The 16,853-nt window shown below is 42.5% G+C and overlaps 1 protein-coding gene across 1 annotated transcript in view; it reads right to left on the bottom strand.

Moving 5' to 3' along the window:
• Window positions 1–10,828: 10,828 nt before the first annotated feature.
• Window positions 10,829–16,853, bottom strand: part of LOC116041881 (versican core protein-like) — a 42,420-nt gene continuing 36,395 nt past the window's right edge. The window contains exons 10-13 of the mRNA XM_031287967.2: window positions 16,027–16,109; window positions 14,124–14,268; window positions 12,955–13,137; window positions 10,829–11,939 (exon numbers count right to left, since the gene is read on the bottom strand). Coding sequence (XP_031143827.1) covers window positions 11,710–11,939; window positions 12,955–13,137; window positions 14,124–14,268; window positions 16,027–16,109 — 641 coding nt within the window. The 3' untranslated portion in view covers window positions 10,829–11,709. The remainder of the gene's footprint in view (window positions 11,940–12,954; window positions 13,138–14,123; window positions 14,269–16,026; window positions 16,110–16,853) is intronic.

The raw sequence follows: 16,853 nt of genomic DNA, 5'->3' as shown, positions 1-16,853 counted from the left end.
AAAATAAATGAATTTTGCACTGAACATGTAGATGAATTCGCCTAAAAGAGAAGAGACGAGGCAAACGGTAGTCGGCCCTGTGCAGCAATAGAAAATGCCTGGCATGAATAGAAACAGCACTGTTCTGCATAGTTACTCTTTGTGGCTGTATCTGTCTGTTCGGCTTAATCTTAGACCTCAGAGCATGACTCAGCTTCTACGCACAAAGCAGCAGTCAGTGTAGACCTGCACATACTAGCTATCTATCTAGCGCCTTGATAAACTGCTATTTTTGATACAAATACTGTAGTTTCTTAAAGTGAACGAGCAGAGGCCGAGCCTAGCATTGTTTGTGACCTCAGCCCTCTGTATGTAAAGGCCCTGACACACCAAGCAGACAGCAAAGAACTAGTGTCAACAAAGCCAGACTCTGGCGTCGCCTCACGTCGCCTGCATCTCCGCCAAAAAGCTGCACTGACTACAGTGGACGGCCAACTAGCACGTACGCCTGCATGAAAGGAAACAGCTCTCCCTGCCAGCAGGCGACGTTAATCTAGATAGAGATACAAACGGTTGATATGATACGAACAACTAAACTAGCAGCACAGAGCCCACGGCCCCTCGGCTTCACTCCCCCGCCCGAACGGATGACAGCCCGGGAGATGGACAGTCTGGTTAGCAATCTCCCGGGCTGTCACCCGTTCTCTCCAGCGGTGGAAGAAGTATTCAGATCCTTTACTTTAGTAAAAGTACTAATACCACACTGTAAAAATACTCTGTTACAAATAAAAGTCCTGCATTGAACATGTTACTTAAGTAAAAGTATGTAAGGAAAATGTAGTTAAAGTATTAAAAGTAAAGAAAAATCCTCAGTTGTGTGTTTAAAGGTCTAATCATCTCAGCTGGACTTGTAGCCGTAATATTGTCGGCTAGTTTACTTTAGAATCAAACATCAGATGTTATAAACCACATGTGTTCTGTGTGCAGTAATCTTAATGTGTAAAGTAACTAGTAACTAAAGCTGTAACAGATGAATGTAGCGGAGTAGAAGTAGAAAGTGGCATGAAAAGAAAAGACTCAAGTAAAGTACAAGTACCTCAACATTTGGACTTAAGTACAGAACTGGAGTAAATGTACTTAGTTTCATTCCACCACTGGTTCTCTCGGCAAAGAAGTCTTCCTGCGGTGGAGAGCGGAGCGGAGGGACCGAGCGGGTATCACGGAGTAACGTACGGACTAGGGCTGCACAATTAATCGCAATATTATCGCATATTATCAAAATTGCAATATGGACTAGAGCAATATCCAAATTGCAGGGGGGGGCGCATTATAGAAAAATCACACTTTAATCATTTACATTTTAATATTTCTCAATGAAAATGATCATTCCCTCCAATATCATTAATCATTAATCATATCGCAATCGCAATATCAGTCAAAATAATATGCAATTAGATTTTTTCCCACCCTGTTCTCACTCCTAACGCGCAAATACGGACGCTTGGTCAGTGTCTCTCAGCGTCTGATACCGATGCAAAAATCACCCTTCAGCGTCTGTATGGGTATGGAACACACCGGGCAGAGCAGCAGCTTGACCGCGGCTCTGTAAGATGACATAGTATTAAGAGAGATAACGGTAGAGAGTGGTATGAAAGACCGAAATGTGGCTTAAGGAGGCAGGTTGGGGGGATAGTGGATGGGTCAAACACAGGACTTTCACTGGAGAGACGGGGTTTCGTGTCCCATTCTTGTCCCGCGTGTCACTGAAATATACATTTTATAACCCCACCCACCATCTTTTCCTAAACATTGTGCCGCATGTCAGTTAAACGTGCGTCCTAACCCAGAGCGCCAAAAGTGATGCCAAGAGTCCCTACCAAGCTCGTTGAGATATGAGGCTAAAGGAGACTTTTAGCGTCAATAACAAACGCCAAAAGCACATGATCAAGCGTCCGTATTTGACGCGATGGGAGTGAGAATGTGTTGATTTTCTTCATATCGTGCAGCCCCAGTACGGAGTGCTGAGCCCAGCCCTGAGTGAGCATGGTTCTCTTGGCAGCCGCTGGCTCCCTGATTGCTATCTAAGCTCTGCAGAGACTATGAACCGGCCGACCCAGCGGGCCGGCAGCCAACCTGCACCAGCCTGCTGAATGAGACAGAAATACAATACATCCAAAATACCAATAATTCCTGCAGGAAAGGCACTAAGAGCTTCTTCCATGTAAGGGTATCAGAGAGTAAACGGTGCACATTGATCAAGAGTAAGCTCACTGTAAGCAGTCCCAGCTGGCCCGCACGCTGGTTTAGGTCATCTGCTTGGGCTTGGTGCAACGTTAGCTTTACTTGGCTCCGTCTTTGACAAGCCACTGAACAATCAGCGACACTTATCACTCAAGAACTTCCGGACAGACTCATTAAACTGGCTCTCTATAATGATTAGACACTGTGGGAAATAAAAAGGTGATTTTACAGAACAACAACTGTGAAGTAGAAACACTTACCGAAGAGTCTTCTGTAGGATTGCAAAACTAAAAGATTTGTTCCTTTTAACTTGTGTTATTTTTAGTTATTGTAAACAGTTTCCAAATCATGTTAAGTGTCTGTTTGTTAAAGGGATAGTTTGACATTTTGGGGAGTGCAACCTCGAGGAAAGACGAGGAAGTCGAAGCTCGTAACTCCCCGTAAAACCACGAGGTCATCCCATACGTTCCCAGTCTCCTATGTTCTCTTGATATAAACTAACCTTGTAAGAGATTGGTAAGGGCTATCTTCACAGGTCAGATTGCAAAAAAGCAAAGAGAAATAAACTTTTCAAATGCAGTTTGAATGGTAAAAATCAGTTTAGCCGTTGGGGAGATATCAATGTTTAAGTCAAGAAAACTGTCCCTTTGAAAGGTCTTCTTAAACATATTAAGAGGATATTGAGCTGGGGAACGTGTTGTTTTAACGTTTGTTTGTGTATAGATTAAAGAAACAAGATACAACAAAGTCTTAATTAGTAAAAATTACTGCAGTGAGCAACCAACTAGTTTAGCTTAGCTTACAAACTGGAAACAGCTAGCTTAGCTCTTTTCGGTAACGGTAACAAAATCCCAAAAAGTTTTAAAGCTCACTAATTGACGTGACTGTTAAACAAACAAGATATACATGTTAAAAAGTGAGCTTTAGAGGTGCTGGTAGGTGTATTTTTTTAAACTTTGGGCTAGCTGTTTTTTACCTTGCACGGCAGCTCAATTCTTGCGATATGAATGATCTTGAAAATCCATCTTCAATTAAACGCGCTTGTGTCTGAACAGCTGTGGACTGAACCAATCAGCACTCCCCCTGCTTCCAATCTTTAAGCTAAGCTAAGCTCCTGCTGGCTCAAGTTCACTTTTAGCACACGGATATGAGAGCGTATTTTACTAAAATGTCAAACTATTCCATAAAAGGATTTAAAGGAAGTCCCAAATGTTGTTGCCTTTTCTTTTGTGTATAATCTGACCAACTGTTAGGAACTGCAGCATTACTAGGAAACCTTAGAGACCCAAAGACAAAATGACAATAAAACAGTACATAAACCACGACTCCTCCTGCCTCCCTTCTCTTTCCACAGGGCTCGTTGAGTTTTCCTATTATCCCAAATACATCATGACAACGTACAGTATGAGCAATCACACTGCAGTTCAGCAAAAATAAAAAGTCAGCAGGCTTCATGTCGGCTGGAGCCGGGGTGTAATTGACTTTGGAGAGTGCCAGGTGTAGTTCCTGGGTAATGCAGTAATGTTTCCAAAGGGAGGGTTCGCTGCTTGCACACACACGTTTCCCTCACAGAAACACCGAGGCCATTCATGGTGCTGCTTTAAGTTGGGTTCCTAATGGAAATACAGCGTGTTTTGCAAAAAGCACAGGACTGTTTTAGGAGCCGAGTGACGGCATATTGGTGACGGGTTGGTTTTTATGTTGATTCATACTCACACGCTGGTTCCTAAGAGGCTGTTTCATTGTCATTTACTACAAATACGCAGGGGTTAAAGTGGGTCGAAATGAACTGGAACAGAATACCGGCACCTTCGATTAACAAGTAAATTAATCCAATTGGCAGTTTCATACATTAGCATTTCCTGTTCTGTTAAAAATTACGCCAAATATCGATTACGGTGTTTCCAGTCAGGGTATGATTGGATAATCTGCAATTCATTTGTAAATAAAAAATTAATGTGTTTGTTCATTTTTTGAAACCGTTTCTGGTATTAAAATCAAGAAAGCAATCAAAAACAGCCAATTTTTTGTTTTTCGCAATTAGTTTTATCGTTATTCCTTTTGGATTGAAGAATGGAAAAGTTTGTGTTCAATTCGTTTTATCGTTTGAACCCAAAAACAGAAGTCACATGGTTATTTTTTGAACAAAACAACTCTTCAGGTTCCCCCATCTGCCAGATCCCACTTTATCCCCTGCAGATATGTGTTTAAATTGTACTACAATAACCAAAAAGGCGGGGCGGTGCGCGATCACAGGAATCTTGTATCATGTGGACCCGCCGACAGTTTTGTTGTCATTACTTAGAATTCCTCATGGGGGCGACAGAAACTACGCACTATAGCTTTAAAGGTCCTATGAAATGCTGTTTTTTGGATGCTTTTATATAGACCTTAGTGGTCCCCTAATACTGTCTCTGAAGTATCTTTTATATAGACCTTAGTGGTCCCCTAATACTGTATCTGAAGTCTCTTTATATAGACCTTAGTGGTCCTCTAATACTGTATCTGAAGTCTCTTTATATAGACCTTAGTGGTCCCCTAATACTGTATCTGAAGTATCTTTTATATAGACCTTAGTGGTCCCCTAATACTGTCTCTGAAGTATCTTTATGTAGACCTTAGTGGTCCCCTAATACTGTATCTGAAGTCTCTTTCCCGAAACTCAGCCTTGGTCCAGAATTACAGCCACTAGAGCCAGTCCCACAATGACCTTTCCTTAGGATGTGCCATTTCTGTGTCTGTAGCTTTAAATGCTATTGAGGAGGAGAGAGGGGAGGGGGGGGGGGGGGGCAAGGTGGAGGGGGGGGGTGTGGCCTTGACCAACTGCCATGCTTTGCTTGTTTTTAAGCCATGATGTCTCTCTCTTTCTCATGGGCGGGCCAAAATCTCTGGACGGGCAAAGCAGAGAAAGGGGAGGTAACCTTTCCCCTTATGACGTCATAAAGGGAAGATTCCAGATCGGCCCATCTGAGCTTTCATTTTCTCAAAGGCAGAGCAGGATACCCAGGGCTCGGTTTACACCTATCACCATTTCTAGCCACTGGGTGACCATAGGCAGGCTGGGGGAACGCATATTAATGTTAAAAAACCTCAAAGTGAAATTGTCATGCCATGGGACCTTTAAGGACAGCCCTAATCTGCTCGCTGACAAGCTGCAGTTACGAGGATACATCTGTTATTATATATTTTTCACGTTGTCACCAATTCCCAATTAAACACTAAATTTAACCTCAGAAGAAGTAGTGTGAGTGTATCACACGCCGCCAGTGGCTGTCATCTGGCTGACTTTTTGCTGGCAGAGCTCAGGACATGAAGGAAATCATGGGTTTCCGTTCATGTGACAAATACAATGCTGTTTTTTTTTTTTGGGAGCAAGATGTGACAAGGTGTAAGTTGACCGCGGGGCAACTTTGAGCCGAGGGAATGAACAGATCTGTGAGCAAGAAGCGGAAATTCTTACTGCTCACATGCTCTGCACCATAAAAAACCATCAATGAGCCACACTGTTGCGCTGGGTGACATGTTCCTACATCACCAAGAAACACACACTGTAGTTTATTCTGACTCAATCCCACACACACCATCTTGCTGCTTAAAATGTTGTTTTTACTGACCTCCAGTTGTTAAAGTCACTTTGCTGCAGTGATGTACAGGTGTACTCCAGGAAGTGCAAGTGGCGGCAAGCTTGACCTCTGGAGCCGTTTAGCTGGTAGTTGTGGGGCCGAAAGTGCACCAAAAGCCGACCACACAATCGTACCAAGATGTCCTTGAAGAGGTGTCCTCTGTACGCTTTCAAATGAACTCTGGAGCGGTTTGTGGTGACAACGTGATCCTGCATCGAACCGCTCCAGAGTTCGTTTGGTGGTCTCGGTACGCTTGTTTGGTCCGCTTTTGGTACACATCCGGGAGTGATTGCTGCATTCACACCTGCGTACACGAACCACACCATGGTGGAAAACCAACTTTAGTGCGATTTAACCAAACTATGAGGCAGGTGTGAAAGCCCCCTAATGCCTACCGTACACTAGAAGACACCATCTCACAGCTAACGTTAAAGACTGTCATCATATGTAAAAGCTGGGGATCTTGCAGGGTCACAAATTGCAAGACCACAACTGGATTTGTTTTAAAAAATTTAACCAGGCTAGCTAGCTACCGCTAGCGTTAGCTGGTAACTTAAGGCAAAGTTTGCAGATTTTCTGTTCTGCCGTACATGCAGCTGAATGTCTCCAGTACCTGGAGGTCTGTGTTTATCTGCTGGTAAAACTCCCGTTGGATGACACGCTTCAGAAGGGTTGAAAATCTGCAACTTTTTCTCTTTAGCGTTTAGCTTAGCGCGGCGCCATAGCAACCATATACAACATTAGCTCTGGCCGTTTGCTGCTTCCTTCCATTTTGTGCAAGAGGGAGAGCACCCATTGGTTGTTGACAATGTTCACATGATTTAGCTTCACTACCAAGACTTAAAGCTATAGTACGTAGTTTCTGTCGCCCCCATGAGGAATTCTAAGTAATGACAACAAAACTGTCGCCGTATCCACATGATACAAGCCTTCCGCGATCGCACACCACCCCCACCCCTCCTCCACAGAGTTGCTAGTAGCCAAGGAGGACATGGAGGATTAAAAAAACATGATGGACTCTTCAGAAGAGGTAATTATCTTCACTCGAGTTACTGCGAAAGTCGCCGGACGCCACAATCTTCTGAACATAGCCATACTGAGAAATACAGAGAGAGTTGTGTGGAGCTGATAGTCTTAATTATCTTTGTATCAACTAATTTGGCAATGGCTTGAATGTAACGGATGTTCATTAATATAGAAAAGTTACGCACTAAAGCTGTAAAACTTAGGATAGTATCAAACACGTTTGATTTTGTCGGAACGTCAAAACGGGAAAAAGACTGGGACTGAGTTTTATAACCTTACACCAAATGATGGAGACGACGGGAGCACCCCGACTCTAGCAAGACTCTTAGGACTTCATTCCGATATTGGAAAATAGTCTGCGACAGTGGAATCCTTTGAAAAGTCATTTGGTGTAAAGTTGGCATAAGATGTTGTTGGTTGGGTCTTTTAAAAAATATGGACTTATTTCAGTGGTATAAAATAAAACTACACAAACAGGTTGCGTTATGATAATTACTATTATTGCACACAGAGCTGACAAATGACATTGAAACCAGGATGATGGACATTTTTCTTTTTACAGTAACTTAAACAGAAAAAGAAACAATGATTACATAAAAACAAGAACTTGTGCCACAGATGGTAGAGTAGAAAAACATTTAAAAAATGCATATACACACTGACAAAAAATATGTAAAAAGGAAAAATGTATGAAGAACATGAAAAGGAAAAAGTAAAATGCACAAGTATCTCATAAAAAAATCTTGTTGTCTATGCACATTTTTCACATTCCCTTATTCGTTGGATTAAAAACAGATTTCAGATCTGTAGCAAAAAGCAACATCTATAGTACATTTAGCTCATAACCCAACTCAATGTTGCAGAACATGTTTAAAACAATCCAGAGTGTTTTGGTGATGAAGTTGTTGGGTTGAATTTGAGTCACAGCACAACAAAAAGCATCTCGACAAATGCATCGTACTCTCATGAACAGGTTCGTATGATATTGCATGAAAATGTAAGCACACAAATTCGTAAGATATTCTACGAAATTAGGTGACCGCTGGCTGGTAACGTTGCACCGGCTAAAGCAACAGTTGCTAGTTGAGTTTGGGGGGAAAAAGGTGACTTTGAGCCAACTACAGAGCACTGCGAGCTGCTGGTGTCTGACAGTAATAATTACGTGGAATACATACCAATTACAGTGCTTTAGCTTTCATAGCTATATGTACGAATGGTTCATGAGAACAGCCTGACAAATTCTTCAGTACGTGCAGCGAACACACGTGACGACAACGTGTACTACGTGATCAGATCTGTAAACAGCAAGGAGTCATCATTAACAGAATCGCTTCAGTTCCAATGACCTTTATTAAACATCACAGTCCATTCATAGTTTTAAAGTATACAATAAGTTAAATTCATATGGCTTCATGTAGTATCTATATTATATATCCTATGATTAATAGCACACACATTCATAATAACCCAACCCTGTCTCCTACAAAATGATGCTCCCATACAACGAAACTGCGTTCTCAATTACGTTTTGAAGGAAACATATTTTCCAGCACCTGGCGCATGGAAACGGTCGCTGTTTTAAACGCGGGTTAACTTGGCGAAATGACACAAAACTACTTGGTTAGGTTTAGAAAAACATGATGGTTTGGGTTAAAACAACTATGTTTGTTATGTAATTTACCTCACTTTCGTAAGTTGCGCTAAAGGGATGCGATTCCGACTTTGTACCGTAATAATGTTGGTAGTATGTGTAAATGAACTATGTTAAACTTTCTTGCCAGCGCACAAATGTCCGTGCTCATCTTCCATCTGAAATGCTGGCTCCTAGGACTGTTGCTCGAACTACAGATTGTACTTCCGCATATGGACACAAAGAGTTTAGAAGCGGATCGAGAGAGAAACTCAGACCGAACTTAGATTAAACTGTAAAACTAGACTGTGTTGATCATGTTAATTTATTGGCAACTTATCGCCTAAAATGTTTTCAGTAACATATTTTACTGCACTGGTTCGCTGAAATCTGCTGAAATTTGTTGAATTTTGCTGAAATGCGCTGAAATGTTTTGAGAAACATGGCGAAAACATAGGCTGAAAAAACTCAGATGAAAGGTTAAACTAGACAGTGTTGATCAAATATGAACATAGAACATATTTTACAGCAGTTTCCAGAAACATGTCAAAACGGAGGCACATAGCGCTCTAGGATACTGTAGCAGTAGCTGTTGTTATAGCAACAAAAGACGCTCTCAGCTGCTTTTTGGAATTAAAACGCTTTTACTACGAAAGCGCCCTAGTCAACTTTTCCTTGTCAAAAAGACGCCAAGTGTGAACATAGCATGCATTGCAATAGCTATAAATGCTGGGATGCTGTCCATTGGAGATTTTTTTGCACAAACATCTATGTCGTAGCATCTGTCCCAATCCAAATAAACATGAAATAAAAAAAATCGTTTGTAACCAGCCAGCCGCCATATTGATTCTTTGACGTGCTCGCGTTAACTCAACCCCCAGCGGGAGCGTGTATTGGTCTGGTCTGTGCGGTTTTTCTACTTTTTGAGCGAGAGGGAATATCACAGCTTATTTTCTCTGTTTTCTCTGAACTTGTAGCACCAATTTATAAATGTTTGCACCATGAAACAGCCCAATTATATACTTCTTTAAGTACGTTACGTACGTGACGCACGAATCTCCTCTTCATCTCTGTGTGCCTCTCTTTAAATCTCCCTTCTCACTTTTATAAAAAAAAAAAAAAAAAACATTTCTCAGCTAAAATATAGTTTGTACAAAATCTACACGGGAAATGAGCCAGTTAAAATGCTTAATAATAAGCAGCAACAAACCGAAACAGGAAAAACTGGAAAATGTTCAATAATAATAATTTAAAGTGGTTTTAGAAAGCAAAAGACGTCTCCTGTTTCAACAGCCAATAGAGAAGTCAGCCGGTTGAGTCTCCAGAGGCTGGTTTTAGAACGTAAGAGACGTCTCTTGTTTCAACAGCCAATAGAGAGGTCAGCTGGTGGAGTCTCCAGAGGCTGGTTTTACAACGTAAGAGACGTCTCCTGTTTCAACAGCCAATAGAGAAGTCAGCCGGTTGAGTCTCCAGAGGCTGGTTTTAGAACGTAAGAGACGTCTCTTGTTTCAACAGCCAATAGAGAGGTCAGCTGGTGGAGTCTCCGGAGGCTGGTTTTACAACGTAAGAGACGTCTTCTGTTTCAACAGCCAATAGAGAAGTCAGCCGGTTGAGTCTCCAGAGGCTGGTTTTAGAACGTAAGAGACGTCTCTTGTTTCAACAGCCAATAGAGAGGTCAGCTGGTGGAGTCTCCAGAGGCTGGTTTTAGAACGTAAGAGACGTCTCCTGTTTCAACAGCCAATAGAGAAGTCAGCTGGTGGAGTCTCCAGAGGCTGGTTTTAGAACGTAAGAGACGTCTCCTGTTTCAACAGCCAATAGAGAAGTCAGCTGGTGGAGTCTCCAGAGGCTGGTTTTAGAACGTAAGAGACGTCTCCTGTTTCAACAGCCAATAGAGAAGTCAGCTGGTGGAGTCTCCAGAGGCTGGTTTTACAACGTAAGAGACGTCTCCTGTTTCAACAGCCAATAGAAAAGTCAGCGGGTTGAGTCTCCAGAGGCTGGTTTTACAACGTAAGAGACTTCTCCTGTTTCAACAGCCAACAGAGAAGTCAGCGGGTAAAGACAGCCATAAACTATAGAAATTAAATGATCCATAATCCGTTTTATTTTTATGTTACAAACAGCTGGTCAAAATAGCAGAGTTTTAGACGGAGCCTCAACGACCGCCCGAAAGCACGATAACGTTACTGAAGAGAGGGAGCGTCCAGCGGCGTTAGAACAAAGCCATGAATCAGAGAAATAAAACGTGTTTTCGCCGATTCATCACTAGAAATGTAACTTTAGCAAGCATCTCACTATCACTAACATTATCCACATTCATATTTAAACGAAACAAATGATATATCCAGCTAGAAAAAGCCTTGAAGTCGGAAGTACAAAGATTCGTTGCTATGGAGATGATACACCGTCTGGTCTCATTGGTGTAAACTGGCAGCTTTCAGAAAGCTGCAGACTGACTCGTTGCAAGAAGTTACAAGTTTCAACTCGTGAATCTTTGGTCTGGGCTTAACAGATGGTTCAGATTCTGTACACTCTAAGAAATAAATACGTAAAATAACAGAAAAAGTTGTGGCAGCTCATTTCCCGGACTTTGTCCCGTAATTAAAAACAGGAATGTTGTGTGTAGCTGCATTAAAAATATAGAATGTTTTCTGTTATTTAAAATTCTCTCAAACAAAGCTGCTCAGTTAGTAAGCTTCTGACATTACATCTGTTCTTTAATTAATTTAAAGCTTTTTTGATGCTTTTTTAAACACTTTGAACACTTTTTTGGGCACTTTTGACTCTCGCTAATCCAAGTACTGGTTAATAATTTACGATAATGGCGTGTTGTGTATAGCTACGTTATCAAGTTCTACGGGCAACTTCTGTTAAAATACACAGACATACAACTGTTATTACACAGATATTTCTTAGAGTGTAGTGTTTTTGGGGACAGTCTTTCTGTTTGGAGCGTCGTAAACTTGATATGAACCAGGCTGCGAACTTTACAAATGAATCTAACTTCTCACCAGTGTTACCGTTCAGATCCTGGAGTGTTTTTTTGGGGGGACAATGTACTGGTGAAACACGCTCCTCGTCCTTTAGAGAGCCATTGATAGACAGTTTGGTCCTTCTCTCTGTCTACCGATGCCTCTGGACCGGCGTCGCCAGCCTGCTGCGTTTGTCTGCCACTGCTAAGCTAATCTTACAGACCCCCCAAACTCCCTAAAATCAGTGTCTCATCTGATCCCCGCTGTGTGTTTGCGGTTGTTGCCTCTTCTCCCTCTGGAAAGGGTTCCAGAAGCGTTGAAAGAAGTTGTAGCTCTGCTGCTGCTCTTGGTTTTGATTGTGTTTCTGATGACTCGCGGTGTGATGGATGTGATTGCTATGGTGCCGGTTTTGTTGCTCGTTGTTCTGGTTGTTGCGGCGCGGGAGAGCGAGCGACTTGTGGTAGGTCGCGGCTGAGAATACAGATGGAAAAAAAAATAGCGTTAAAATTTAAAACATTTCTAAAAAAAAAGGTCCTTGCACACAGAGTCTTTTTAAAATATTTCGCAAAAGAATACAAAACGGTGTGAGTGAAGTGAAGATGATTTCGTTGTCCTCTCTTTTCTTAAAAAGAGAAAAAGAAACAGGAAATATTGGAGCCAGTTGAGGTGGTTCGGGCATCTGGTAAGGATGCCCCCTGGGCGCCTCCCTAGGGAGGTCTTCCAGGGACATCCAGCTGGGAGGAGGCCTCGGAGAAGACCCAGGACTAGGTGGAGGGATTATATCTCCAACCTGGCCTGGGAACACCTCGGGATCCACCAGTCGGATCTGGTTAATGTGGCTCAGGAAAGGGAAGTTTGGTATCCCCTGCTGGAGCTGCTGCCCCCGCGACCCGACACTGGATAAGCGGACGAAGATGGATGGATGGATGGAAATATTGGGTCCATCCAATCCTGAGATTGTTCAGAGAGCAAGGAGATTTCATTCTCCTTATCAACCGTATTATCGGTTGCAAAACCATCTCACTCCCATCCCGTCAAAAATCGACGCAAAGGGTCTGTTCTGACCTCTCTGAAGTAAATTAAACGGTAACTACTGTTTTGTTCAACCTATTTTCCTATGTTTTTGTGTCTAAGTGACTGATGGGAACAACAATCTTTGACATTGGTCCAGTATTAAGCGAGATTGCTGCAGTCGGCAGCGGTGAAACAAGCTACAATGTAGGTTGATAGGACAATTGTCCAGCTTGTATTTACAGTACCTTCACAAAAGGGCTCGTTTTGCCGCTGACAGGCTCAAATTAATATTCTAAGTCAATGATAATCGTGTTTAATAGTCGTGATTTCAATATTGACCAAAATAATCGTGATTACGATTTTTCCCAGAATGGAGAAGCCCTAATGTGTACATTTGTACAGACTCAGTGTGCAAGGAGCTTAAATGTTGTACAGCTTTGTGATTGAGAATCAAAGTTCCTCAAACACTCACGGGTTGTGCAGGTGACTTTGGGCGTGTCCCATTGGCTGTTGGCCCGGCAGCGTATCGTGGGGGCGTGTCTCTGGATGAAGCCCTGTTTGCAGTGATAGCGGAGCAGGGTATTGATCTCGTAGCGAGGCTTCACGGCCCCAAACATGCGAGCATCCTTCACCACAGGGGGCTGCCCACATGAGACTGATGGTGGAGAACAGAAAGGGTTCACTGTGAGATGCTAAAACTTACATTCATTGATTTAAATGGCCTCCTGGAGGCATCGAAACAAGCTCTAAACACAACATTAGTCTCACATTGCCAGACCTTCCTCCACAGCACTGTGAAGGAAGGTCTGGCTAGTCCACACAGCATTCCTGGATGGGAGAAAAACGTGCTCTGGTTTATTGCCATTTCTTTAAACCAATCACAATCATCTTGGGCGGCGCTAAGCTCCGGACGGAGCCACGGTGCCTCTGCTAAATAGTCTCAGGAAGGAACTTGTTTTGGTGGAACATGTGGACGTTCAAAAGTAGTTTTAGTCGTGCAACAGAAAACTCAGATTGGACAGATAGTCTAGCTAGCTGTCTGGATTTACCCTGCAGAGATCTGAGGAGCAGTTAACCATAGTCTTTGTGTCTATATGTGTCCATGTGTTTTTCCATGTGTGTGTTTGTTTGTGTGTGTGTGTGTGTCAATGTGTGTCCAAGTGTGTGTCAATGTGTTTCCAAGTGTGTGTCAATGTGTTTCCAAGTGTGTGTCTATGTGTTTGTCCATGTGTGTCCATGTGTGTGCCCATGTGTGTGTCAATGTGTTTCCAAGTGTGTGTCTATGTGTGTGTCCATTTGTGTGTTTCCAAGTGTGTGTCAATGTGTTTCCAAGTGTGTGTTTGTCCATGTGTGTCCATGTATGTGTGTCCATGTGTGTGTGTCCATGTGTGTGTGTCTATGTGTGTTTCCAAGTGTGTGTCTATGTGTGTGTCCTTGTGTGTGTGTGTGTGTGTGTGTGTGTGTGTGTGTGTGTGTCAATGTGTGTCAATATGTGTTTTCAAGTGTGTGTCCAAGTGTGTGTGTCAATGTGTGTGTCCATGACATGGACACACACATGGACACACACACACATGGAAAGACACACATGGACTCCATGTGTGTGTGTGTTTCCATGTTTTGGTCCATGTGTGCGTAGCGTACCTGTCCCCTTCTTGCAGGTGAAAGTCAGGTGATAGTTGCAGGGCACGTCGTTCCACTGGCCGCTCTCGTGCCAGATCATCACCACGCAGTCCTCTCCCGACTGGAAGAAGCTGTCTGGCTGGTTCGGCCTCCAGTGGTCGTATTGCTATCAGAACACACATTTTCACTGTTTTACTTCATTGTCAAACACCCAATAAACTGCTATAAACACAGAGTTTAGGCATTGCCTAATCGCTACAAGGACAGTCCAGATTGTACTGTAAATCCAAACTGGGCCGCTTCTACATCATATTGAGAAATGTAAGATGATTTCTACATGTATCTTGCCACCTGTAAGTAGACATTGCAGGTATTGTACTTGAGTATTTCCATGTTCTGCTACATTATATGTCTACTCCACTACATCTCAGAGGTAAATATTGTAGTTTTTACTGCACTACATTTATCTGACAGCTTTAGTTACTTTTCAGATGACAGTTTTTCATCCTCTTGCTGTCCTAAATCATGATTTTGTGTATCAAAGGACAATGTGAAAGGTGTCTCTGGTAATGATGAAGCTATCAGCTGAATCTGCAGCTACTTTTCTTTACAGATGACTGCTTTTCCTCCCCTTCCTGTCCAGTGAAAACCACGTATCTCCAGATGTGTTGATGTTGAATGTTTGTGATAAACTGAAGGAAGTGCTCCTTTATGTGTTAAGAAATTATCCTTCTTCTTAAGCTAAATAAAGTCTTTAAAAAGCCTCTTGGATCAGCTGGAAGATGCAATGTCAGAAAGCTGAAAACAGGGCTGTCATATTGAGAACTTCATCATGAATTCTACAAATATCCTGCCATGATGAAACCCCCACGTCTCCCCCAACATGTGGCTGGATGTAATTCCCAGAAAGAGCAGACAGTGGTGCTGCTGGGACAAACCAGCTCCACAGACATGAACAAACCTTTCTGCAGTTTACACGCTGCAGGAAATCCACACATTAGCCGCTTCACGTTGTTGTAAAACAAGTCCAGAAGAAAATGAACACATGAGACTACACGCTGCAAAGAACCTGCGCTCTACTGAACGTCTTAAACTTAGGGTGTGCCTCTCTTCTGAATGATAACACATTACAGCAGCAGAGTCTCTCCAGGATCACGTTTCAGGCCTGGGCTTTGCATAATGCAGCTCACATGCTGCAACAGCTGAGCGTTCCCCGCAGACGCACCAACAATGTGTGTGAGAATATGTCGTCAGGACTTAATAACTCAGATGAGTGCAGCGCTGGGTCAGGAGATAAGGCACTGCATCACGACCAGAACATGCAAAGTGTTTTATGTTTCTGCTTTATTTCAACTAAACAGCATAAGAGTAGCATACAAGAGTGAAGGTCCCATGAAATGGAATAAACTCCCTCTTTTAATTCACTATCCATCCATCCATCCATATATCTAACTATCCATCCAACCATCCATCCATATATCTAACTATCCATCCATCCATCCATCCATCCATCCATCCATCCATCTAACTATCCATCCATCCATATATCTATCTAACTATCCATCCATCCATCTAACTATCCATCCAACCATCCATCCATATATCTAACTATCCATCCATCCATATATCCATCCATATATCCATCCATCCATACATATATCCATCCATCTATCCATCCATCCATCCTTATATCTATCTAACTATCCATCCATTCATCCATATATCTATCTAACTATCCATCCATCCATATATCTATCTTACTATCCATCCATCCATATATCTATCTAACTATCCATCCATCCATATATCTATCTAACTATCCATCCATCCATCCATGTATCTATCTTACTATCCATCCATCAATCCATGTTCAGACCTAATCGTTGTAACCTGATAACACCTGATGTTTTGTAAATTGTCTCACCATCGGCTTGCCATCCGTCCACCTGAAGTCTCTCTCAAACATCTTGTCGTTGAGGCCGAGCCACTGGTAGTCGTTGCCCAGACCTGCAGAGGGAAACACATCACGCTCTCACTTTGAGTCTGTTAGGTTAACTCAGAATGCAGCCAGCAAACCGAGCTAACACTTGGATTATCACTATGCTAAGGTCTGGAGAGTACTGTGGAGAGACAGAGTGTGATAAAAACAGAGAGAGTAGTAGGGGTGAATAACCAAGTCAACATAATCGAGTGTGAACAAACGAGAGAGCAGAAATCAGAGGAAAACGTTCCGGCTGAATGGCACGAGTCCATTTCATCTCCCCAATAAAGTAAGAGACAGTTTACATGTTGCTGAACTCAGCTTTGCTTGTTTATGGAAACTTTCTGTTTATTAAAGGACTTTATCTTACTAACACTCATTATTGGATTACAACACAGGTATGTGTGGCTTCTTTCCAAACAGGGAGTTTTCTTAAAAAGTGCACGACCGGCCTATAAAACAGCAGCAATGCTTTTACAGGCCAAGTTGCTTCAAAGAATTTAGTTTATCAATGAAAGGTCAACAAAGTGGTGAACCGGCCAACAGACCGGCATTGAGCCACGTTGCAAGCACGGCTAAAAACAGGAACTGTCGTTTCGTGCAGCTGTTCTCTGATGTCAGAGGACCCACAATTCCTAGCAGAGCCGCTGACACCAGTGGATATGTTTACATGCACATGATATTCTGTTTTTGGCCCTTATTCCGAAAAAGATGATGTTCAGACTAAGTTGTTTACATGGCTAATGAAAGCGAATATTCCACTAATATTC

Source organism: Sander lucioperca, chromosome 14 (genome assembly GCF_008315115.2).
Source record: "Sander lucioperca isolate FBNREF2018 chromosome 14, SLUC_FBN_1.2, whole genome shotgun sequence".
NCBI lineage: Eukaryota > Metazoa > Chordata > Actinopteri > Perciformes > Percidae > Sander > Sander lucioperca.
This window is presented reverse-complemented; position numbering and strand designations above follow the sequence as displayed.